This window comes from Salvelinus namaycush, chromosome 37, assembly GCF_016432855.1.
Source record: "Salvelinus namaycush isolate Seneca chromosome 37, SaNama_1.0, whole genome shotgun sequence".
Taxonomy (NCBI): domain Eukaryota; kingdom Metazoa; phylum Chordata; class Actinopteri; order Salmoniformes; family Salmonidae; genus Salvelinus; species Salvelinus namaycush.
Window position 1 is genome coordinate 17,940,018 of NC_052343.1, and position 26,994 is coordinate 17,967,011.

At 43.9% G+C, this 26,994-nt stretch overlaps 1 protein-coding gene across 1 annotated transcript in view; it reads right to left on the reverse strand.

Moving 5' to 3' along the window:
• LOC120031018 (growth factor receptor-bound protein 10-like) overlaps positions 1–26,994 on the reverse strand; it is an 86,705-nt gene that overhangs the window by 26,375 nt on the left and 33,336 nt on the right. The window contains exons 3-5 of the mRNA XM_038976537.1: positions 25,833–25,929; positions 13,728–13,974; positions 11,885–12,017 (exon numbers count right to left, since the gene is read on the reverse strand). Of these exons, the coding sequence (XP_038832465.1) occupies positions 11,885–12,017; positions 13,728–13,974; positions 25,833–25,929 (477 nt within the window). The remainder of the gene's footprint in view (positions 1–11,884; positions 12,018–13,727; positions 13,975–25,832; positions 25,930–26,994) is intronic.

Consider the following 26,994-nt stretch of genomic DNA (forward strand, 5'->3'; position numbering starts at 1 on the left):
CCAATTACGAATTTTCAAACCGTGTTCTGGCTCAGGCCCAACCGATCGGTTTCTGGACCAATCAGAGACGACCGGGGAGGGACTCATTGCGGAAAAGATACTAACATCTGTAGGCGTGCCATAGCGTTTGGCTGAAGCAGTAGTCCGGACCTCGGGTAAGATTTGAATACTCTTTGCCTAGCCTAATATAGCGTAGCATAGCGTCTCTCAGTTCCCCAGAACTTAACACACAAAGCAGGACAAGCCAGGGCTGTCGATTAAACAGTCACAGATATTTGTCACTGAGTGACTGCTGCACTGGCCAAGTAATCCAAGCAGCAGGTCGAGGCTTGTCTTGCTGGGTAAGTGGAGGGTTAAATATGGCCTGACACATGAGATGTTCCAGAATAAACCACAAGCTCCCTGGCACGCCTCCAACAAGCATTTGTTAACAACACAGTTGCAATTTGTATCTCAAGAGTGCTGCCAGTCAGCGTGCAACACATAGATACACACAGATACGCTGGCTTTGCGGACACACACGTATGCAGGCACCAATTTAAGACCTGCAAGTGAACAGCATGTTTACTTCACCCACGTATGAGATTAGATACTGAGCTACAGTACAGCAGCCTCTCCTCTCCAGTACCTCTGCCTGCAACTTGCCTCAATTAATTAAATTGAACCCAAACAATTCTCTTTGGGAGGTTGAGAAAGATCTAGTCAGAGCCGAGCCAGCTGAAAGTCCTACAAGCAGTTGCAGGAGGAATGTTCTCTCCCAGCAGCAGCACAGAATGCCTAGTGCTGACTGGTCCCATGTAATCCTTCCATGTTCCATTTGGGAACATTCTTTGGGAAGGAGAAACAATAAGCATGCATTGCTTCAATACACGGGGCTCTGAACAATTATGGGCCGTGATTACATGATACGTTGCCTAAGTTCTAAATGGGACTCTATTCCCTACATAGTGCACAACTTTTTTTCCTCTGGGCCCTGATCAAAAGTAGTGCACTATATAGGAAATAGGGTGCCATTTGGCATGTACACTAAGTCAGCCCGCTGTGGGATCTGGGATGTGCTGCTTCACTCTTGGTGTGGTTTAAGAGCCTGTTAAAACAGACTCCCTCTAGTCTAGAAGCAAGGCAGCACATTTCTGGCACTGGTCACTTTGATCTCCAACTCAGCGCTGCAGAACACATTAACCTGAAAATGTGTTCCAACGCAATTAACCTAAACACTCAGACGAGCCAACATCAGCAAAATACCAGCATTTTATTTACAGTGGAAAAAGGTGAACTCTGACCCAAACTCAGGCATTCCTGAATCCCCAGCAGCCAAGTATGATGCTCAGCTGTGGAGGTGATAGAATGCTGCACATCCCTACTAACATGTAGTGAGTTTACTGTGACATTGATGAGTGGCCTCATATGCTCTGCCATGGAATTTACAACATTTACAATTATGCACATTATATTCATTCTATGTTCTAATTAGCCAATTATTACATTCCATACACAGCCATTACTGTTCATGTGAATCCAAACAATGTGGGTGACATCAAGTGGAGACTCCTTTCGCAGTGTCAAGTTCTCCCACTATACCACCAATGTCAAGTTCTCCCACTATACCACCAATGTCAAGTTCTCCCACTATACCACCAATGTCAAGTTCTCCCACTATACCACCAGTGTCAAGTTCTCCCACTATACCACCAATGTCAAGTTCTCCCACTATACCACCAATGTCAAGTTCTCCCACTATACCACCAATGTCAAGTTCTCCCACTACGCCACCAGTGTCAAGTTCTCCCACTATACCACCAATGTCAAGTTCTCCCACTATACCACCAGTGTCAAGTTCTCCCACTATACCACCAATGTCAAGTTCTCCCACTATACCACCAATGTCAAGTTCTCCCACTACGCCACCAGTGTCAAGTTCTCCCACTATACCACCAATGTCAAGTTCTCCCACTATACCACCAGTGTCAAGTTCTCCCACTATACCACCAATGTCAAGTTCTCCCACTATACCACCAATGTCAAGTTCTCCCACTATACCACCAATGTCAAGTTCTCCCACTATACCACCAATGTCAAGTTCTCCCACTATACCACCAATGTCAAGTTCTCCCACTATACCACCAATGTCAAGTTCTCCCACTACGCCACCAGTGTCAAGTTCTCCCACTATACCACCAATGTCAAGTTCTCCCACTATACCACCAATGTCAAGTTCTCCCACTATACCACCAATGTCAAGTTCTCCCTCTATACCACCAATGTCAAGTTCTCCCACTATACCACCAATGTCAAGTTCTCCCACTATACCACCAATGTCAAGTTCTCCCACTATACCACCAATGTCAAGTTCTCCCACTATACCACCAATGTCAAGTTCTCCCACTATACCACCAATGTCAAGTTCTCCCACTACGCCACCAGTGTCAAGTTCTCCCACTATACCACCAATGTCAAGTTCTCCCACTATACCACCAATGTCAAGTTCTCCCACTATACCACCAATGTCAAGTTCTCCCACTATACCACCAATGTCAAGTTCTCCCACTATACCACCAATGTCAAGTTCTCCCACTATACCACCAATGTCAAGTTCTCCCACTATACCACCAATGTCAAGTTCTCCCACTACGCCACCAGTGTCAAGTTCTCCCACTATACCACCAATGTCAAGTTCTCCCACTATACCACCAATGTCAAGTTCTCCCACTATACCACCAATGTCAAGTTCTCCCACTATACCACCAATGTCAAGTTCTCCCACTATACCACCAATGTCAAGTTCTCCCACTATACCACCAATGTCAAGTTCTCCCACTATACCACCAATGTCAAGTTCTCCCACTATACCACCAATGTCAAGTTCTCCCACTATACCACCAATGTCAAGTTCTCCCACTATACCACCAATGTCAAGTTCTCCCACTATACCACCAATGTCAAGTTCTCCCACTATACCACCAATGTCAAGTTCTCCCACTATACCACCAATGTCAAGTTCTCCCACTATACCACCAATGTCAAGTTCTCCCACTATACCACCAATGTCAAGTTCTCCCACTATACCACCAATGTCAAGTTCTCCCACTATACCACCAATGTCAAGTTCTCCCACTATACCACCAGTGTCAAGTTCTCCCACTATACCACCAGTGTCAAGTTCTCCCACTATACCACCAATGTCAAGTTCTCCCACTATACCACCAATGTCAAGTTCTCCCACTATGCCACCAGTGTCAAGTTCTCCCACTATACCACCAATGTCAAGTTCTCCCACTATACCACCAATGTCAAGTTCTCCCACTATACCACCAATGTCAAGTTCTCCCACTATACCACCAATGTCAAGTTCTCCCACTATACCACCAATGTCAAGTTCTCCCACTATACCACCAATGTCAAGTTCTCCCACTATACCACCAATGTCAAGTTCTCCCACTATACCACCAATGTCAAGTTCTCCCACTATACCACCAATGTCAAGTTCTCCCACTATACCACCAATGTCAAGTTCTCCCACTATACCACCAATGTCAAGTTCTCCCACTATACCACCAATGTCAAGTTCTCCCACTATACCACCAATGTCAAGTTCTCCCACTATACCACCAATGTCAAGTTCTCCCACTACACCACCAATGTCAAGTTCTCCCACTACGCCACCAGTGTCAAGTTCTCCCACTACACCACCAATGTCAAGTTCTCCCACTACGCCACCAGTGTCAAGTTCTCCCACTACGCCACCAGTGTCAAGTTCTCCCACTACGCCACCAGTGTCAAGTTCTCCCACTACACCACCAATGTCAAGTTCTCCCACTATACCACCAATGTCAAGTTCTCCCACTATACCACCAATGTCAAGTTCTCCCACTATACCACCAATGTCAAGTTCTCCCACTATACCACCAATGTCAAGTTCTCCCACTATACCACCAATGTCAAGTTCTCCCACTATACCACCAATGTCAAGTTCTCCCACTATGCCACCAATGTCAAGTTCTCCCACTACGCCACCAGTGTCAAGTTCTCCCACTATACCACCAATGTCAAGTTCTCCCACTATACCACCAATGTCAAGTTCTCCCACTATACCACCAATGTCAAGTTCTCCCACTATACCACCAATGTCAAGTTCTCCCACTATACCACCAATGTCAAGTTCTCCCACTATACCACCAATGTCAAGTTCTCCCACTATACCACCAATGTCAAGTTCTCCCACTATACCACCAATGTCAAGTTCACCCACTATGCCACCAATGTCAAGTTCTCCCACTATACCACCAATGTCAAGTTCTCCCACTATACCACCAATGTCAAGTTCTCCCACTATACCACCAATGTCAAGTTCTCCCACTATACCACCAATGTCAAGTTCTCCCACTATACCACCAATGTCAAGTTCTCCCACTATACCACCAATGTCAAGTTCACCCACTATGCCACCAATGTCAAGTTCTCCCACTATACCACCAATGTCAAGTTCTCCCACTATACCACCAATGTCAAGTTCTCCCACTACGCCACCAGTGTCAAGTTCTCCCACTATACCACCAATGTCAAGTTCTCCCACTATACCACCAATGTCAAGTTCTCCCACTATACCACCAATGTCAAGTTCTCCCACTATACCACCAATGTCAAGTTCTCCCACTATACCACCAATGTCAAGTTCTCCCACTATACCACCAATGTCAAGTTCTCCCACTATACCACCAATGTCAAGTTCTCCCACTATACCACCAATGTCAAGTTCTCCCACTATACCACCAATGTCAAGTTCTCCCACTATACCACCAATGTCAAGTTCTCCCACTATACCACCAATGTCAAGTTCTCCCACTATACCACCAATGTCAAGTTCTCCCACTATACCACCAATGTCAAGTTCTCCCACTACCACCAAGTGTCAAGTTCTCCCACTATACCACCAATGTCAAGTTCTCCCACTATACCACCAATGTCAAGTTCTCCCACTATACCACCAATGTCAAGTTCTCCCACTATACCACCAATGTCAAGTTCTCCCACTATACCACCAATGTCAAGTTCTCCCACTATACCACCAATGTCAAGTTCTCCCACTATACCACCAATGTCAAGTTCTCCCACTATACCACCAATGTCAAGTTCTCCCACTATACCACCAATGTCAAGTTCTCCCACTATACCACCAATGTCAAGTTCTCCCACTATACCACCAATGTCAAGTTCTCCCACTATACCACCAATGTCAAGTTCTCCCACTATACCACCAATGTCAAGTTCTCCCACTATACCACCAATGTCAAGTTCTCCCACTATACCACCAATGTCAAGTTCTCCCACTATACCACCAATGTCAAGTTCTCCCACTATACCACCAATGTCAAGTTCTCCCACTATACCACCAATGTCAAGTTCTCCCACTATACCACCAATGTCAAGTTCTCCCACTATACCACCAATGTCAAGTTCTCCCACTATACCACCAATGTCAAGTTCTCCCACTATACCACCAATGTCAAGTTCTCCCACTATACCACCAATGTCAAGTTCTCCCACTATACCACCAATGTCAAGTTCTCCCACTATACCACCAATGTCAAGTTCTCCCACTATACCACCAATGTCAAGTTCTCCCACTATACCACCAATGTCAAGTTCTCCCACTATACCACCAATGTCAAGTTCTCCCACTATACCACCAATGTCAAGTTCTCCCACTACCAATGTCAAGTTCTCACCAATGTCAAGTTCTCCCACTATACCACCAGTGTCAAGTTCTCCCACTACGCCACCAGTGTCAAGTTCTCCCACTATACCACCAATGTCAAGTTCTCCCACTATACCACCAATGTCAAGTTCTCCCACTATACCACCAATGTCAAGTTCTCCCACTATACCACCAATGTCAAGTTCTCCCACTATACCACCAATGTCAAGTTCTCCCACTATACCACCAATGTCAAGTTCTCCCACTATACCACCAATGTCAAGTTCTCCCACTACTCCACCAATGTCAAGTTCTCCCACTATACCACCAATGTCAAGTTCTCCCACTATACCACCAATGTCAAGTTCTCCCACTACGCCACCAGTGTCAAGTTCTCCCACTACGCCACCAGTGTCAAGTTCTCCCACTATACCACCAATGTCAAGTTCTCCCACTACGCCACCAGTGTCAAGTTCTCCCACTACGCCACCAGTGTCAAGTTCTCCCACTACGCCACCAGTGTCAAGTTCTCCCACTACGCCACCAGTGTCAAGTTCTCCCACTACGCCACCAGTGTCAAGTTCTCCCACTACGCCACCAGTGTCAAGTTCTCCCACTACGCCACCAGTGTCAAGTTCTCCCACTACGCCACCAGTGTCAAGTTCTCCCACTACGCCACCAGTGTCAAGTTCACCCACTACGCCACCAATGTCAAGTTCTCCCACTATGCCACCAGTGTCAAGTTCTCCCACTATGCCACCAATGTCAAGTTCACCCACTACGCCACCAGTGTCAAGTTCACCCACTACGCCACCAATGTCAAGTTCTCCCACTACGTCACCAATGTCAAGTTCTCCCACTACGCCACCAGTGTCAAGTTCTCCCACTACGCCACCAATGTCAAGTTCTCCCTCTATGCCACCAATGTCAAGTTCCCCCACTATGCCACCAATGTCAAGTTCTCCCACTATGCCACCAATGTCAAGTTCCCCCACTATACCACCAATGTCAAGTTCCCCCACTATGCCACTCACTAACTGACTGAGTGGCTGCTTTTCCAAGCCTCTTACCTCACCATGTGTAAATATGCATCACTACAGTAATGAGCTCAGAGGCTATTAACCATATTGCTCATCTCTCTCTCCACACACTCCTACTCCTCTTCTCCTTTCAGCGTACGTGCCAGCTGCTGAGTTCACAGAAAGATTTAAAAGGATAAAGCGTTGCACACAAGGGAAGAGGCGGAGGGAGGGGTGGGAGCGGGAGGTGAACCTGTGTCACCGGTGTGTCAACTTAACAACAGTCTAATAGAAACAGAAAGGAGGCTAAGCTAAGGAGGACTAGGCACCAGGCATGACAGTGCAGTTTACTAACCCAGTAATAGGGCTGCAGCACAGTTGCGTCACATGCGGTGTCGCTGGCGTGCTTAGACTTGTCCCTGATGGTGTGTGGTATGGGCTAAAACCCAGAGTCTGACTGCATGGTGATGGATGCCCTTGGACTCTGTGCTGTGAGAGCCAGTTATGTGGTTCGCATCCATCCTGCAGCCTCTTAGGACTGATGACTTACTACAGAGCAGACATGACAGACAGAGACGGACAGACAGACAGGACTGGCACGGAGGGCGCTCAAGGTACAGACAGTACATTCAGATCTGCAGCTTCTGTCCAACCAATGCCAACCCATGGACAACTCACATCAGATCAGCATACCTCCACTAATTACAGAGATCATTGTGTCCAGATCAGTTGAAGACACAACACTAGGGACAGGGTGTCCAGGTCAGTCAGGCTGGCAGCATCAGGACCAGTTAGTATAGTGACTACTGGTTGGTCAAGACCCTCCATCTTGAGCCCAGTTAACAGATCATGAAAGACCCTACGCCACCAGGGTTGTCAAAACCAGCCAGTGAACATCCATCCGTCCATTACGAAACAAGTCAGTTATTTGTTAACACTACCATTTAAGAGCACAGCTGGGGTGAGACACAGAGAAAGCGAGAGCTAGGTCATTGATTGATACTTTGGGGGGGAGGCAAATGAAAATCATATGGGCATCGTGTAACAGATTGCGCAGTGATCCCTGACAGGCTTGCCGGCAGCGCAGCGTTCGCGTGCCTCCAATGCGCGGGGGCTGGGGAAGAGGAATGGGAGCCTGTCAGAAAGCGCCCAGAGGTTGGAAAATTCTGTAAACAGCTAAACTACTCCGCCAGCCAGCCAGGACTCCAGGGTCGGCATGCAGGCAGGCAGGAAGGCAGAAAGACGGACGTACAGACAGAGCCGATTCTAGAGGGCAGGCACTGCATGCTGGGAGAGCAAAGCAGAGCCAGCTGTGGAGCAGGGCCCATCTCTACGACCCCCAGCCTCACACACACACAGATGCACAAATGCTCGTACACACACACACACACACACACACACACACACACACACACACACACACACACACACACACACACACACACTATGCAAAGGTTTTAAGGCAACATGTCTTTATCTCAGTATAGTGGGCCAATCACAAGCTGGAAAAACATGCTTTAGAACTGCTTTACAAACACTGCATGTTCTAGCCAAAGGTACATAGAACCAAATAAATATATGGTTATTTTCCATCTCCATCTCCCTGCATCTACAGACTACAGCTCATGCTGCCAGTTCTTACAGACCAGGCCTGGGTTCAAATAGTATTTGTCTTCTGTCAAATACTTTCATTGAGCCTGCCTGAAGTGCCAGATTGGCGGGGCTTGCATTTTCCACGGGTTCCATTGAGCCAGGCAAGCTCTATCAAGCAGCTGAAAGTATTTGAAAATAAAGCGAATACACTTTGAACCCAGGGTCTGCTAATACAGGCTCTGATCCCCAGCACCATAAAAGTCAAGTCAGGATTAGCCAGGGACATATTTATTCGAAATATACATCCCTTTTACAGTAATCTCGGCTCTGCTATAGTAATGACTAAGAGTGACTCTCTTCCAGGAAAGAGTTCACCGCAGCCTTCCCATTTCTTTCAACTAAGGGGGGGTAGTGGGCGTTGTCAATGGCATGGTCTCCAAACGAACATTTAAAGGCCGTCCTCTTGGCCTCAGAAACAAAATGTTGCAGTTTTCAAGCTAGTTTCCTGCAATTCTACAAATTTTGCCATGGCTTATGCCGTGTTCTTATGTTATCTGAGTGACTCAAACATTATACAAAAATCAATGGGGACCCATGCCATGACGTTTTTTGAACTTTAGATTCTCCCTGTCCAGTTTTTATTTTGATGATTGTAGTTCTCAAAGATGATCTTATTTAAAAACATATAGCTCCATTATCTTTTCCACATACTTTATATCTGGTTTTAGTCGTTTAAGTTTACACTGAAAACTTTTTAACATCCTGAAAATGTGTTTTTAATAAAACTAAAAAACATATACAGTACCAGTCAAAAGTTTGGACACACCTACTCATTCAAGGGATTTTCTTTTACTATTTTCTACATTGTAGAATAATAGTGAAGACATCAAAACTATGGAATAATGTAGTAACCAAAAAAAAAAATAACAAATCAAAATATACTTTAGATTTTAGATTCTTCAAAGTAGCCACCCTTTGCCTTGATGACAGCTTTGCACACTCTTGGCATTCTGTCAACCAGCTTCACGAGGAATGCTTTTCCAATAGGCTTGAAGAAGTTCCCACATATGCTGAGCACTTGTTGGCTGCTTTTCTTTCACTCTGTGGTCAAACTCATCCCAAACCATATCAATTGGGTTGAGGTCAGGTGATTGTGGAGGCCAGGTCATCTAATGCAGCACTCCATCACCCTCATTCTTGGACAAATAGCCCTTACACAAGATGGGATGCACACCAGATGGGATGGCGTATCGCTGCAGAATGCTGTGGTAGCCATACTGGTTAAGTGTGCCTTGAATTCTAAATAAATCACAGTGTCACCAGCAAAGCACCCCCACAACTCCTCCTCCTTGCTTCACGGTGGGAACCACACATGCAGAGAGCATCCGTTTACCTACTCTGTGTCTCACAAAGACACGGCTGTTGGAACCAAAAATCTCAAATTTGGAATAATCAGACCAAAGGACAGATTTTCACCAGTCTAATGTCCATTGCTCGTGTTTCTTGGCCCAAGCAATTCTGTACTTCTTAACCTCTCTTGGGCACGTGAGACGGTAGCGTCCCACCTCTTCAACAGCCAGTGAAACTGGTGGGCGCCAAATTCATATACAGAAATACTCATTATAAAAATTCAGAAAACAAAACATATTTTACATAGGTTTAAAGATGAACTGCTTGTGAATCCAACCATGGTGTCAGATTTTTTAAATGCTTTACGGCGAAAGCATACATTATGATTATGAGAACATAGCCCACTAAACAAATCATTACAAACAGTAGCCAGCCAGCTAGAACAGTTACACAATTTAGAAAAAGAGATAAAATGAATCGCTTACCTTTGATGATCTACATATGGTTGCAATCAGCAGACATTAATTTACTCAATAAATGTTATTTTTGTTCGATAAAGTATCTTTATACCCAAAAACCTCTGTTTTGTTCACGCGTTTTCTTCAGTAATCCACAGGCTAAAACGCAGTAAAAACAGGAAGACAAAAAAATCCAAATTGTATCGGTAAAGTTCATAGAAACATGTCAAACGATGTTTATATTCAAACCTCAGGTTGTTTTTAGCCTAAATAATCAATAATATTTCAACCGGACAATAACGGCGTCAATATAAAATGTAAACAAGAAACGCACTCTCTCGGTCTTGCGCAGGAAAAAGCTCTGTGACACGGCAGGGTCCACTCATTCAGACTGCTCTTACTTCCTCATTTTTCAGAATACAAGCCTGAAACATTTTCTGAAGACTGTTGACATCTAGTGGAAGGCATAGAAACTGTATTTTGAGTCCTAAGTCAATGGATACTGTATTGGCATTGAATAGAAAACTACAAAACCCCCCCAAAAATACTTCCTGAATGGATTTTTCTCAGGTTTTTGCCTGCCAAATCAGTTCTGTTATACTCACAGACACTATTTTAACAGTTTAGGAAACTTTAGAGTGTTTTCTATCCAAATCTACCAGTTATATGCATATCATATATTCTGGGCCCGAGATGCAGGCAGTTTAATTTGGGCATACATTTCATCCAAAATTCCGAATGCTGCCCCCTACCCTAGAGAAGTTAATGGTGTCCTTTAGTAGTGTTTTCTTTGCAGCAATTCGACCATGAAGGCCTGATTAATGCAGTCTCCTCTGAACAGTTGATGTTGAGACGTGTCTGTTACTGGAACTCTGTGAAGCATTTATTTGGGCTACAATCTAAGGTGCAGTTAACAATAATGAACTTATCCTCTGCAGCAGAGGTAACTCTGTGTCTTAATTTCCTGTGGCGGTGCTCATGAGAGACAGTTTCAATATAGCGCTTGACGGTTTTTACGACTGCACTTGAAGAATCTTTCAAAGTTATGGAAATTTTCCAGATTGACTGACCTTCATGACTTAAAGTAATGATGAACTGTCGTTTCTCTTATTCTCTTATTTTAGCTGTTCTTGCCATAATATGTACTTTGTCTTTTACCAAATAGGGCTATCTTCTGTATCCCACCCCTACCTTGTCACAACTCAACTGATTGGCTCAAACGCATTAAGAAGGAAATAAATCCCACAAATTAACAAGGCACACCTGTTAATTTAAATGCATTCCAGGTGACTACCTCATGAAGCTGGTTGAAAGAATGCCAAGAGTGTGCAAAGGTGAAATCAAGGCAAAGGGTGGCTACTTTGAAGAATCTAAAATATATTTTGATTGACTAAACACGTACGTTTTTGGTTACTACATGATTCCATATGTGTTATTTCATAGTTTTGTTGTCTTCACTATTATTCTACAATGCAGAAAATAGTACAAATAAAGAACAACCCTTGAATGAGTAGGTGTGTCCAAACTTTTGACTGGTACTGTATTTTGGAGTGGCGGCAACAATTCAGCAGAGGCAACCCGCCACTGCTAAATGGATATAGGGGAAACACTGATTCTGATGAGAGATAATGACCGTGGGAGAAATAAACCAAACTGCTGTGGTACTGTAAGATGTACGACACCATACTTTAGTGGCCCTTTTCAAGAACAATCTTCATGGTTAGCTAAGCTATCATAGTAAGGAGTGAAGAGAAGGGTCTCTGACTTACGTATGTGCCTGAGGGCTGACACGGAGGTAAGGACCCAGGGCTGAGGACAGGAGAGCCGGAGAGCTCGGGAAAGGGGTTGGGGATGGCTGGCAGAGAGGACGTCCGGAGCTGCTGCTCCTCTTCCTGCAGTCTCCTGAGAATCACAACATTCAGGGAGGACATTAACAAAGTGGGGGACAGACACACACAGACAGAGTGAAAAAGCTGTTATGAAGCAGATGAATGCAGATCATGAGAACACGAGGACAGTCTCCCCTAATATAAACCCAATGCTTTGTAGCTGAGTATGAATAATGAATAATCCACGGTTTCACAGTGAGAGAGAGACTTCTGCCGAGCCGAGGCCTCATGCCCATTTCTCTCTGATCACTGCACTGTGAGCGGATTCTTTCTGCCACACCACAGGAACACTGCCAGCGTTTGAGGAGCTACTAATTACATGCAATATTCATCAAACCATTATTTCATGCAGTTTCAAGAGGAAAGTGCCCATTTTATGACCTGCTGCAAGAGCAACAGCCTGTTCATTCACTGTCTGCCTGTCAATAAGAAACCGACTAGGGCTGCATCCCCAACGGCACCCTATTATTCCATTTATAGTGATTTACTTTTGACCAGGGCTTATAGGGCTCTGGTCAAAAGTAGTACACTAGGTAGGGAATAGGGTGCCATTTGGGATGCAGCCCCTGGCTGTCAATCAGAAAGAGACTAGAGGTTGGCTTGGCTTTATATGATGACTAGCATCTGAAGTGAACTGCAGCAGCCAGGCAGATAGCCATCATTAGCATCTCTCTACACTTTCTCCAAACCCAGGCGGGTAGGGGAGTTCAAAAGGAGAAGTGTTTGATGCAGTTCCATGTGAGGCAGGAGCAGGGTGCTATTCGGAGGTCAGGACTGTATCATTTCAATCTGACAGAATACACCAATGATACAGCTCATTACCAGCCAGTGCCAAACTTTCTCTAGGGATCCAAAATAATGGATGCTACAACTCTGACAGACCGTTTTAGATTCCATTAAGACCAGAGGTGAATAAAAGTTCCTCTCAGCTTATGGGAGCAGTTGACACCCTGTTTCTAGAATTAAAGAGAATTTTAACTTGGTCTCCCCCTCTGCTAAGCTATGTTAGGACAAGGGGAAAGTGACAGGGGGAGAATGGGTCACACAGAGATTGCGGCTAGGCAAAACTATGAACTATAATAAGCACATATACCTGTCCTCACAGAGCATACTGAGAACATGGTCCCTTGTTTAGATGTACATTGTTTAGATGGACCATAAGAACATGGTCCCTTGTTTAGATGTACATTGTTTAGATGGACCATAAGAACATGGTCCCTTGTTTAGATGTACATTGTTTAGATGGACCATAAGAACATGGTCCCTTGTTTAGATGTACATTGTTTAGATGGACCATAAGAACATGGTCCCTTGTTTAGATGTACATTGTTTAGATGGACCATAAGAACATGGTCCCTTGTTTAGATGTACATTGTTTAGATGGACCATAAGAACATGGTCCCTTGTTTAGATGTACATTGTTTAGATGGACCATGAGAACATGGTCCCTTGTTTCTGTACAGCACTTTGTGACAACAGCTGATGTAAGAAGGTCTTTATAAATACATTTGATTGATTGATAGAGGACTTTTATCTATCAGGTGTGGGTGTGTTGTGTGTGCTCACCAACAGCATGCCAGGCACACAACTGTGTCCAGTAAGTGCTGTGTGTGTGTGTGTGTGTGTGTGTGTGTGTGTGTGTGTGTGTGTGTGTGTGTGTGTGTGTGTGTGTGTGTGTGTGTGTGTGTGTGTGTGTGTGTGTGTGCCAACACAGTAGACATACCTGACGGCGAGGATGTGCATGGGCTGGGAGCGTAGGAGTCTCTGTTTGGGGGAGGTGGGGCTGTGCTGCAGCTCGCTGGCGGAGGTGTGGTTGTGGGGGGGCATGGGGGCGCTGCGGTGCACATGCACCTGGCCGTTGTGCTGCAGGAGGGGAACTGACTCAGACTGCACGCTGCTGCATGTGGAGTACAGGCTCTCGAACGAGGAGTTCATGTCATTCACCAGCGCCTCCAGGTCCACATCATCTTCTGTAGGGGGAGGAGGGAGAGACAAGGAGACAGTGACAGGAGAAAGAGAGAGAGAGTCTGTGTGTGTGATATTCAGAGACAGACACAAAGTGTATGTGTGTGTGTGTGTGTTATATCATATGCACATCCCAAAAATCTCTAGTGCACCAGGTTGACCTCTACTGTTCACGTGCTTTATTCATGCATGTAGGTTACATGTGTAAGAATCTACTTCTCTCAATACTTCATGCACACCTGTCATCACCAACCAGTTTTGCAGTGTAGCTGCACACACACAAAAACCCTAACATGACGTAGCTTAATCATCATTACCAACCTGTCAGGCAGTGAAGCTAATTCACCTGTTGAAACACTCCCTACGTTAACTACATGTTCATGTTATCAAGGCTCTCTGTATCTCTGGGGAAGACTAGAGTACAAGCCGAGACCTGTAGTCTCAATACTCCCATCCTTCAGCATAATCACTACTGGCCTCAGGGTAAGAGATCAAACCAGGCCATTGGTTAAGAGGCACAGAGGTCACTCCCAGTGAGACAATGGTGGATGGAAGTTTTGACAGTTCAGAGTTATGTCCCAAATGGCACCCTATTCCCTATATAGTTCACAAGGTAAGGAATAGGGTGCCATTTGGGACGTATTGTTAGTTTCATTACCGTGGGGGAGTGTCTGCAGGGCATGTCATCTCCCAATAATCATAATCTCTGAGACAATGGACAGCCAGTAATAGAAAACTACTGATATTTTCTCAAGTTTCCCCTTTAATTCCCCATTGCTATACTGCAGTTACCTATTTCACCACTAGATGCTGCTCAAACTCTACCATGCAATTCAGGGCTTTGGATGTCCACTTTGGCAATTAGAATGTTCTGCACTGTATGCTATTGTTACCTGGCTGGGCCGAGGTAAGTAGAAAGACCAAAGCAATTCTTCATTCATTTATTCTATGTTGTGGTTTAAATCAATCACTTTGAATGGTGAAATCCATAGCATGTGCAATAGGGCACACCACATTTTCTAAATGTTGCATCATGGCATCGATTTGCATACTATGGATTTGCAAGCCTAAATAGTATTAATCTACATTAATACTCTGAAGACTTTTCGACCCAAATCTTATAATTCCTTCATAATGAACCATTGTACGTATTTTCAAATGTAAAGCATGTAACTATAGCCTAATATTCAAACAAATAATGAGCCATTGAGAACAGCCCCCAGTATCTCCCCACAACCTATGCTGACCCAGTGATGCAGTTGCTTCCCCCCCCCACCCGCCCCCCTCATACAGAGCTGCAGCTGACAGACAGGCAGACTAACCTATGCCTTTTGAGGAACCTTTCCTGAAAAGGTGTCCCCTAACCAGCTGTATCACAGGTGCCTAATCTGTCAGTATTAATAGTCAGTGAGGTAAGCCCCTTCTCTACAAGATCCTGGAGAGTTAAAGACACACGTAGGCTACAGAAGTGTACTGTACGGTCTAAAATAGCTTTGTGTTAGGTGAATAGTATTCAAGTGTTTTGTAACAAGATAACATAAAGTTACTTATACCTAAGTAGTCAGGCATGTCGTCTACATGCCGTTACATGTGGGGGTGAAACTCTAGAACGAAGATCCAATCCGATCAAGATATTTGTGGGCGTGGTTGGATAATTGCCATACTAGATTGTCAACAATAAGCTTCCGGCCCAATTTATTAGCTAGAACCGTGACAGGCAAAAACTCACACACACACAGACACACACCCAATGGGGCAACAGGGTCAGGATTTGTCTTTGACACTGTGTTTAGAAAATATAAAAATTGCACTAGTGGAGCTTGGCAGAAGTTTTAAGGACATAAACATCTTTATTTATGCCCATCAAACAAGCAACTATCACAGCAGACCTGGCCCTACAATATTACTGCCATAAATTAGACACTCTTAAAATGCCATGAGAGCAGACAGCAGCGTTCATCAATTACCTTTGGCTCTGGAGCACGAGGACAAGGCAAGCCCAGACAGAGACAGGATGGGACAACAAGGCAAGCCCAGACAGAGACAGGATGGGACAACAAGGCAAGCCCAGACAGAGACAGGATGGGACAACAAGGCAAGCCCAGACAGAGACAGGATGGGACAACAAGGCAAGCCCAGACAGAGACAGGATGGGACAACAAGGCAAGCCCAGACAGAGACAGGATGGGACAACAAGGCAAGCCCAGACAGAGACAGGATGGGACAACAAGGCAAGCCCAGACAGAGACAGGATGGGACAACAAGGCAAGCCCAGACAGAGACAGGATGGGACAACAAGGCAAGCCCAGACAGAGACAGGATGGGACAACAAGGCAAGCCCAGACAGAGACAGGATGGGACAACAAGGCAAGCCCAGACAGAGACAGGATGGGACAACAAGGCAAGCCCAGACAGAGACAGGATGGGACAACAAGGCAAGCCCAGACAGAGACAGGATGGGACAACAAGGCAAGCCCAGACAGAGACAGGATGGGACAACAAGGCAAGCCCAGACAGAGACAGGATGGGACAACAAGGCAAGCCCAGACAGAGACAGGATGGGACAACAAGGCAAGCCCAGACAGAGACAGGATGGGACAACAAGGCAAGCCCAGACAGAGACAGGATGGGACAACAGGCAAAGCCAAGAATGGAATGGGGATGAAGCACATGGACAAGGCTAGCAGAGCCAGGGATTGAAGATTAAGATGGGATGGAAAGCGACAGGATGAGGATGAAGCATATGGACAACAAAGCGACCTTTCAGAGACTTTGGGTCGTTGAAAAGACTGTATAAATCCCATGTAATATTATTATTAACAAGACAAGCACAGCCAGTGACAGGATGGTTATGAAGCACGAGGACAACAAGCATAGACGGGGATGGGAAGGGATGGAACAGGATGCTTGGGTTCAGGAACAGCAGATGCTAGTGGGGCACAAGGCTAATAGCAGTCTGTCTGGAATAGAGCCAAGGTCAGGAGTAGAAGGTCTGGTCCGTCAGAAGGTAGATGCAGGGTCAGGGGAGCACATAAAGGTTTAGACACTTAAGCAATAAGGCACGAGGGGGTGTGGTATATGGCCAATATACCATGCCTAAGGGATGTTCTTAGCACGACAAGTGCCTGGATACAGCCCTTAGCCGTGGTATATTGGCTATATACCACAAACCCGAGGTGCCTTATTGCTATTATAAACTGGTTACCAACGTAATTAGAGTAAAAAAATAAATGTTTTGTCATTCCCGTGGTATACGGTCTGATATACCACAGCTGTCAGTCAATCAGCATTCAGGGCTCGAACCACCCCGCTTATAATATCTAATAATAACTTCCAGTACTGTCTGTTATAGGGCACCTGCTCATTTTCTCAAATTATGTATATTTTTTACATTTCAAGTAGTCCCTGAATTAGGCTAGAGAGACTGGACTGTCTAAATGAAGTTGTGACCACAATTACATCTTGTCTTGCAGTGAGATCTACCAGGAAAAGGAATTCTAGGAAAAGGAATTCTACTGGGAAAAGGAATTCTAGGAAAAGGAATTCTACCGGGAAAAGGAATTCTACAACTCCCTCCAGTGCCAGTGGCTAACACTAACCTGACATAAAATTGTCTCGTTAGTCTAGAGATCCGTCTCATGCAGAGGCAAGGAGAAAGAGAGAGGGAGGGCGCTGTTCAATTTCCTTAAATGGCTGTCATGCAATCTGAACGCTGAATACCTTATTAAGAGCAGTCGTCTCACTCTCTGATTAAATCAAATTGGCAGAATTTACATTTTGGACTGAGAACATCTCATTCAGGTTTCAGGCTTATTTTGATATGGCTGAATAATACATTAGAATATAATAGCCTCTTAGAAAAAAATATTAACGATTAAAACCATGACATAAAAATAACAGATATTGGCATAAGATGGAGGGAATGTTGGAACGTAACTAACGGAATTACAGTTAACAAAAATGTATGCTTAATCCAGTATAAACTAAAGTATATAATTTATTATACAAGAGACAAAATTCCCAAATTCTACACCACAATGGCAGAGTCACAGAGTCATGTCTTAAGTGTAAAACTAATAATGACTCAGTAATCCATGCCTTCTGGGAATGTTATACATTCAAAAAGTTATGGGTGGAGTTAGAAAGATGTCTGTCAGAAGAATTACAATATAAATGTACTTTAATCCGTCTGGCTGCATATTTCAAGACATGGAATATGAGGGTGCAGGGAGATACATGATTGGTTGGAGAATACTTTTCTCGTCAATCATCTTGAAAAAACGTATACTTAAAACTGGAAATCAACCAATCCTCAATCGTTAACACAATGGAAAGGTCAAATGCTTTATTGTCTAAATGTTGAAAGGGCGTGGGCGACAGAGAGAAACAAAATGGTGCAGTCTGAGGCCATGTGGCGGAGAGTGATGTGGTTTCTGGAGATGGGGGTGTGAGCAGGTGGGTCGGTGAAGGATGATGTTTGTGTGTGTTTGAATGCTGTCGTTTCTATGTGTATGTTTTGTATTGTCAAAAACAAAAACTCATCGTACAAAAAACAATAATTATTTGTATAAAAGAATATAATAGCCTACATACTATCCTGGGATCAAATGGTATTTGTTTTCTGTCAAAAACTTTAGTTGCGCTTGACTGAGGTTGCCTAGCACAATGGAACCAATGCAATAGTCCCAAAAGTGCAAACCCTGCCCATTCAAACGCTCAAAGTAGTTGAAAGAAAACAAATACTAATTGAACCCATGTCATACTCCTACTACAACTAAAAATATGCTAAGTCAGTCTAGAACAGCGTCAATCCAACTGTAACTCTGACAGCCCCTCACTGTCTCTCAGTGAGACAACAACAAGTCACAGACAGATCCCTATTCAGGTTATTGTCTGTCTTATTCAGGGCCTGTCCTGTTTGTCTGTCCTGTTTGTATTCCCTATATAGAACACTACTTTTGACCAGAGGCCATAGGGCTCTGGTCAAAAGTAGAGCACTACATAGAAAATAGGGTGCATTACATAGAAAATAGGGTGCATTACCTAGGCAATAGGGTGCATTACCTAGGCAATAGGGTGCATTACCTAGGCAATAGGGTGCATTACCTAGGCAATAGGGTGCATTACCTAGGCAATAGGGTGCATTACCTAGGCAATAGGGTGCATTACCTAGGCAATAGGGTGCATTACCTAGGCAATAGGGTGCATTACCTAGGCAATAGGGTGCCAGTTGGGACACACACTATGTCAGTACTGTAGGATCCAAACCGGGGCTGGCTGGTGGCGTGGCGTAGCGGTTAGCATAAAGCCCTCCATCGCGACGGAATGGTTCCCCCACTCTCTCTCAGCATTCCAGCCCGTCTGCTTCAACAGCCGAAGCTTCCCTTTTCACTGTCTATTATTAATTTGTAAAAGGGAAAAGGCTGGCAAGGCCAGGTGATAACTCCATAAAAGCTGTTTGGGATGTTTCCGATGTTTAGCAGACCATTATATGGACCAAATTCCATATGGCTTTTCTTTACAACCACTCAGGAATGTATGTATTCATTATAATCTTTCTATCTGAATTAATTATGAGTGGCGTCATCTCAACCAAATTTCCCCCCTGCCCTTTCCCAATGTACTCCTGCTACACACACTCCTACTAAACTAAAGGGGAATAATATGTGTGATAGTTTAGTTGCTCTTATCAGGAGTTCGGGATAACAAATCAAAAAGTACTTTAGTAAAAGTGACGTGTTGACAACGTAGCCCAGTCCCTCTAACCAGCCACTGTCAATTAGCATTCAAATGTGTAGAAAACAAAGGGGAGCTGGCATGGCTGGGGTGGAAGTCGGGAAATGGCACAGCGTCCTTGGGATGTGACGAGGTGACCGGACGACATGAAGACAACACAGGAAAAAATGGCCCACGTGAAAGGAATCAGCGGACCCATTCTTTCACGGTTCACACAGATACAGTCTTAACTGTACAGCGTGGTTCTACAGTGACTAGGACAATACTGGGACAATACGGAGTGCCAGTACACACCCACTGAGGACAGGAGGGGTGGAGAAAAAGCAAAGCAAAAATCAAAGCCCAATCAGAATGAGCAGAAGCCTGTTCTTGGGAAACACTTAATCAGTTTAAATCTGCGTATTTAATTTACATCAGCTACCATCATCTCAAAAGAACCCTCCTCACCACGTCTTTCATCTGAGGAATGCGTGATTGGATATTGCCTGTTCCAGATTTCATCAAAACCTGAGCGCCAGCCAGGGCTACAAGCCAGGGCCTATGACTCTCAACAAAGCATCATTTGTTTTAACCTTTATTTAACTAGGCAAGTCAGTTAAGAACAAATTCTTATTTACAATGACGGCCTACCGGGTTAACTGTCTTGTTCAGGGGAAGAATGACAGATTTGAACGGGGATTCAATCCAACAACCTTACCAGTTATTGGCCCAAAGCTCTAACCACTATGGTACCTGCCGCCCTAAAGGAATAACTTTTGGAACAGGACCTTGATACTTGAAATACAAGTTAACTTCTCAACTAGAAAGTGTATTATTGGAGCGCATCGGAACCATTGATAGGATTTATTACCTAGCAACTGTGCCTGCCTGGGTTTGGGGCTGGGGCAGACACAACCACACTTCCATCAGTCTTGTTTGTCCCAAATGGCACCCTATGGCCCATAGGGCTCTGGTAAAAAGTAGTACACTATATAGGGAAGAGGGTGCTATTTGGAGTACAGCCCTATGCTTCAGCCGTAGGTTATATTACTGTTTACCAGTAAACTACCAGAATGTTGGTATCTTTCAAGGATTTTATATAATCTATCACAAGACATCTAGTGGCCATTTTGGGTACTTCAGATTATCACAGGTGTCTAATTATCTCTGGCCCTTTTAACATTATTCACTAAGTTAAGGCCTCATAGAATTCAGAGAAAGAAATCTAAATTAAGTGTTTGTGGTGGGGGGTGGGACCTGGAGAAGAATGCCTTGCCAGGCCTAGCCTAAACCCCTCCCTGGGCCTGTCGTGTCTGGATCACAACAACCCTGCTGAGGGGCCCCTGAGATTCAGCCTCAGCCTATAGCTATGTATGTCCTCCATATTCAGTCCCAAATGGCTCTCTATTCCCTTAATAAGGCACTACTTTTGACCAGAGCCCTATGAGCCCTATAGTGCATTACATAGGGAATAGGGTGCCATTTGGGACGTAACCCCAGCCTCCTGCACTCCACCATGACTTATCTCCTTATGCAATAACTGAAGGCTGCATCGCGACTCTCCACACTTCTCCCAAAGTGTGAATTTGCACAATCCCCGTCAAGGATTTAAAAGCATTGCATTGGTGTAAAGATTGGCTGGAGAGGGAGTGCCCACCATTGTTCAATCCATGACAAGGAGTGGGGAGTGAGCAAGTGGGTGGAGAATGAGGATGAGATCCTGCTGCTCACAAACAGCCTAGTCAGGGTAGCAGCAGCAGTGGCTGTGTCCCAAATGGCACCCTATCCTTATAGTCCACTACTTTAGACCAAGGGCCAAAGGTCACCTTATCCCCTAAATGGTGCACTACTTTTGACCAGAGCAGTGCCCATAAGGCTCCGGTCAAAAGTAGTGCACTAAATAGGAAATAGGGTGTCATTTGGGATGTAGGCAGCAGTGTTTATCTGATATCTCCTGCTAATCTCTCTCCCACCTGCCCAGCCCCACTCATGGGAATGTATGGGAGAGAGAGGAGGAACCAATCATTTTGAAGGGGAGCGTCCCATGAGGTTTCTTTAAGAATGGAGCCCAAACACATTATTCACTGCATACCACAGTTCTGTATGATAAAGATCTCATATTAACTCTTCAGCGACCAGACCGCACCTGGCCTTCAGTGTAGCCTATGTATGAACAAAGGAAATAGTAAGTAAAATAGTTCAAGCAACACTGAACTAAAGGCAGACTGCAAAGGCTGTGAAAGGCTGCAAAGGCAACGAATACTAGACTACTACTGGACTGGTTAATAGGACACAAGAAATGATGGCAAAACTACCACACCAGAGACTTAAAACCTTTAGTCCCATTAACAGCACAACACCATGATACACCCCCCCCCCCCCACACACACACACACACACACAGTACCAGCGCAAAACACAAATAATCTTTCACCTCATTTCGGCCTAGTACTAATTCTCGCTACTGACGTACTTAATTATCTGCAAAAGGATTTAGCCATGTCAACAAAACTGCACCTTGACATCAAGACATTTCTTAACACAACAATGTTATAACATCTCATAAGAACATGTCATAACATACCCGGGTCAGTTTGTACAGTACATTTGTGTGTGTTGACAAATTATATCTGTCCTTTTAAAAGCAAACCTATAACAAACTGCTTCAATCTTTCTCATTCCTGAAATATCAAATTATCCAGGGTGCCATTCCAACAAAAGACTGTTGTTCTTCCTGCTAAGCACCAATGAGGTTTATGACAAACACACAAAGTAGGTCTTAGCCCTCAGCTCAATTAAAATCCTATAAGCACAAGTGTGGGTTTTGGGGAAAAAGAGATCGGAATTTCACAGAGGATTATAGCACTACAACAATGTCATAACACCAGAAATATGTATGAGAAATATGTATGAGCTTTGATGTCATAAACATTGTGCTATGGATTTAGGGATGAACATGAGTAATTGAGTACTCAAATACTGGAACTGATGTCAAAACTTGATCTTTAAACAGAGGCAAAAAGAAATATTCTAATAGTGTGTGGCGACAAAGCGTTAGGCACGTCTCTCTCCATGCACACTCATCCACCAATTTGTGCTATTTCATTTATTTCATGGTGTGAATTGTTTTGTTTTGACTGGTACTGTATATGGGGCAATTTAGCAATTAGAACTTGTTATCTGTAATCGTTATGATAAATTCGGCACTGTTGCACGCTGTTGGCAGATACAGTTGAAGTCGGAAAGTTACATACACCTTAGCCAAATACATTTAAACTCAGTTTTTCACAATTCCTGACATTTAATCCTAGTAAGAATTCCCTGTCTTAGGTCAGTTAGGATCACCACTTTATTTTAAGAATGTGAAATGTCAGAATAATAGTAGAGAGAATGATTTATTTCAGCTTTTATTTCTTTTATCACATTCCCAGTGGGTCAGAAGTTTACATACACTCAATTCGTATTTGGTAGCATTGCCTTTAAATTGTTTAACTTGGGTCAAACGTTTTGGGTAGCCTTGCACAATAAGTTGGGTGAATTGTGGCCCATTCCTCCTGACAGAGCTGGTGTAACTGAGCCAGATTTGTAGGCCTCCTTGCTTGGTGTCATTGTCCATTTGGAAGACCTATTTGCAACCAAGCTTTAACTTCCTGACTGATGTCTTGAGATGTTGCTTCAATATATCCACATCATTTTGCCCCCTCATGATGCCATCTATTTTGTGAAGTGCACCAGTCCCTCCTGCAGCAAAGCACCCCTACAACATAATGCTGCCACCCCGTGCTTCACGGTTGGGATGGTGTTCTTCGGCTTGCAAGCCTCCCCCTTTTTCCTCCAAACATAACAATGGTCATTATGGCCAAACAGTTCTATTTTTGTTTCCTCAGACCAGAGGACATTTCTCCAAACAGTAAAATCTTTGTCCCCATGTGCAGTTGCAAACCGTAGTCTGGCTTTTTTTATGGCGGTTATGGAGCAGTGGCTTCTTCCTTGCTGAGCGGCCTTTCAGGTTATGTCAATATAGAACTCGTTTTTACTGTGGTTATAGATACATTTGTACCTGTTTCCTCCAGCATCTTCACAAGGTCCTTTGCTGTTGTTCTGGGATTGATTTACACTTTTTGCACCAAAGTACGTTCATCTCTAGGAGACAGAACACGTCTCCTTCCTGAGTGGTAGGACGGCTGCGTGGTCCCATGGTGTTTATACTTGCGTACTATTGTTTGTACAGATGAACGTGGTACCTTCAGGCGTTTGGAAATTGCTCCCAAGGATGAACCAGACTTGTGGAGTTCTACAATTGTTTTTCTGAGGTCTTGGCTGATTTCTTTTGCTTTTCCCATGATGTCAAGCAAAGAGGCACTGAGTTTCAAGGTAGGCCTTGAAATACATCCACAGCTACACCTCCAATTGACTCAAATGATGTAAATTAGCCTATCAGAAGCTTCTAAAGCCAAGACATTTTCTGGAATTTTCCAAGCTGTTTAAAGGCACAGTCAACTTAGTATATGTAAACTTCTGACCCACTGGAATTGTGATACAGGTAATTATAAGTGAAATAATCTGTCTGTAAACAATTGTTGGAAAAATGACTTGTGTCATGCACAAAGTAGATGTCCTGACCGATTTGCCAAAACTACAGTAGGCCTTGAAATACAAGGCCTACCTATTTTTTTTAAACTGTTTGAGTATCAAATAAATGACAAACAATATCTTTAGTACACAAGGCCCACACTGGAATTTTTTTTGCAAATTTACAATTGAAGTCGGAAGTTTACATACACTTAGGTTGGAGTCATTAAAACTAGTTTTTCAACCACTCCACAAATTTCGTTAACAAGAAATTTGTGGAGTGGTTGAAAAACTAGTTTTAATGACTCCAACCTAAGTGTATGTAAACTTCCGACTTCAATTGTAAATTTGCACATTTTTTTCCAGTGTGGGCCTTGTGTACTAAAGATATTGTTTGTCATTTATTTGATACTCAAACAGTTTAAAAAAATGTTAAATGCCCATCCCTATATGGATATTAGACAATGCGTTATCAAAGGGTCTATATTAATAATATTGACCAATGTTGAAATGTAATGTTTCAACGGTCTAAACAATGAACAGTTGCCTTTCAAGTATACAATGGTTATCAATGCATTCCATGATTAATTAATGTATTCCCTCAATCTGATCTTGATATTATGGAGGGAGGGAGGTCTTTGCACATAGTAAACATTTTGTGGCAAATATATGTTTTACAAAGCGTTCTTTTCTAGCATTCTTTTCTTTTTTTACCCTAACTCTCATATTATTATAGATCATTTGTGATGGAATCACTGTGAAAATTATTATCTGTTTCCCCATTCATAAATTCCAGTGCAGTGCTCTCCCTTGACAGTAAAAAAATGACAAATGTAATTTCTGCTCCATTTATTTCCATGACAGCACCAAGCTTTCTCATCCACTACCAGACAGTTCAAAAACCTTCAAGCTTTACCTCCCATGCTGGGGCAATATTGTGCGTAAATCTCATGCTCCGATTATCATGGATGAAATTTGTATAACACAATTAGATTGAAAGCTTAATTATAATGGCACCCCATGTCTTTACAAATCTCCCTTTGAACTGCTGAAATGTTTACAGCGGAAGAGCCCCAGAATATACATCCTAATCTGAATTTAACGAGCAACGGAGCCCTCTGCCATAAAATGCGTCAACAGTAACCCCCCCACCCATATCAAAGCGCGCGCGCATGCACACACAAACACTGAAAAGACACACACACAATTAAACTGGAATACAGAAAATGAGAAGCTCAAATCTCGGATCTGGGAATTAACAATGTGATAAGGATCGTCTGAAGCTGCAATTCCAATACAAATAGGCCACATTTCAGAACATAATCTTGTTAGTGACGTTAGTATTCTCAGAGTAAAAAACTGTGATTATTATTATTAAACAGTTGTCTTTGTTTTCTGAGGTCAATTATGCAGCCTCTAATATGTTACATCCTACTTCTGGAAATGTACTGACAGACCATCAACACTTACACCATATAACTAGTCTACATCTGTCAAATAATTTGAGCAGTGACACAATAATCAAATGAATATTTCCATGCCAATTTCTAAGTACTGACATTCTAAGAACACCAACCTTGATGGTTAGGAGATTTCCGATTGGTTGACTTCTGGAAACTCGGCCCAATTAGATCTGCTGGTCTGTGATTGGAGGCTCGGTCTACATTGTCCTGCTGAGAAAAAAGCCAACAGAGCAGTCATGCCAAAAACGTTTATTCACAACTTCAGCATCACATCAAAGGTTTGTCTTTGTCTATCTAGTCTAACACGCAGAGGAACATTCATTTGGTTAAGACCGTATTGTATGCAGTATCAATCTGGTCAATCTTGAGGTTAAAAAAACAACACAATCTCATTGCAGTGCGTGTACGCCCAAGCGCGCGTGTGTGTGTATGTGTGTGTACAGGCCTATACTTGGCTCTCCTCCTGCCTTTCTAAACCAGAGCATCCCCTCAGAGCAGCACGGGGCACTACCATGAAGAGGCAACATACCAAGTTGCCTCTTCTTCCACCCAACGTTTTAGGCTGGATATGAGATTATGGCAAAGAGACTAATGAACTAGAACCAGCTTCTGGGTCAAGTAAGAAGACTTCAGTCAAGGCCTAGGTAGCAGTTAGCGTTGCAGTAAGCAGTTGTCTTCTTTCAAGGGTTTGGAAGCAGTTACTGTTGCAGTAAGCTGTTGTTTTCAGTCAAGGCCTAGTAAGCCGTTTTTATTTTTTAACTAGGCAAGTCAGTTAAGAACAAATTCTTATTTACAATGACGGCCTACCCCGGCCAAACCAGGGCAATGCTGGGCCAATTGTGCACCGCCCTATGGGACTCCCAATCACAGCCGCTTGTGATACAGCCTGGACTCGAACCAAGGTCTGTAGTGATGCCTCTAGCACTGAGATGCAGTGCCTTAGACCACTGCGCCACTCGGAAGCCTCCCAGTTAGCGTTGCAGTAAGCAGTTGTCGTCAGTCGAGGCCTAGGAAGCAGTTACTGTGGCAGTAAGCAGTTGTCTTCAGTCGAGGCCTAGGAAGCAGTTACTGTGGCAGTAAGCAGTTGTCTTCAGTCGAGGCCTAGGAAGCAGTTACTGTGGCAGTAAGCAGTTGTCTTCAGTCGAGGCCTAGGAAGCAGTTACTGTGGCAGTAAGCAGTTGTCTTCAGTCGAGGCCTAGGAAGCAGTTACTGTGGCAGTAAGCAGTTGTCTTCAGTCGAGGCCTAGGAAGCAGTTACTGTGGCAGTAAGCAGTTG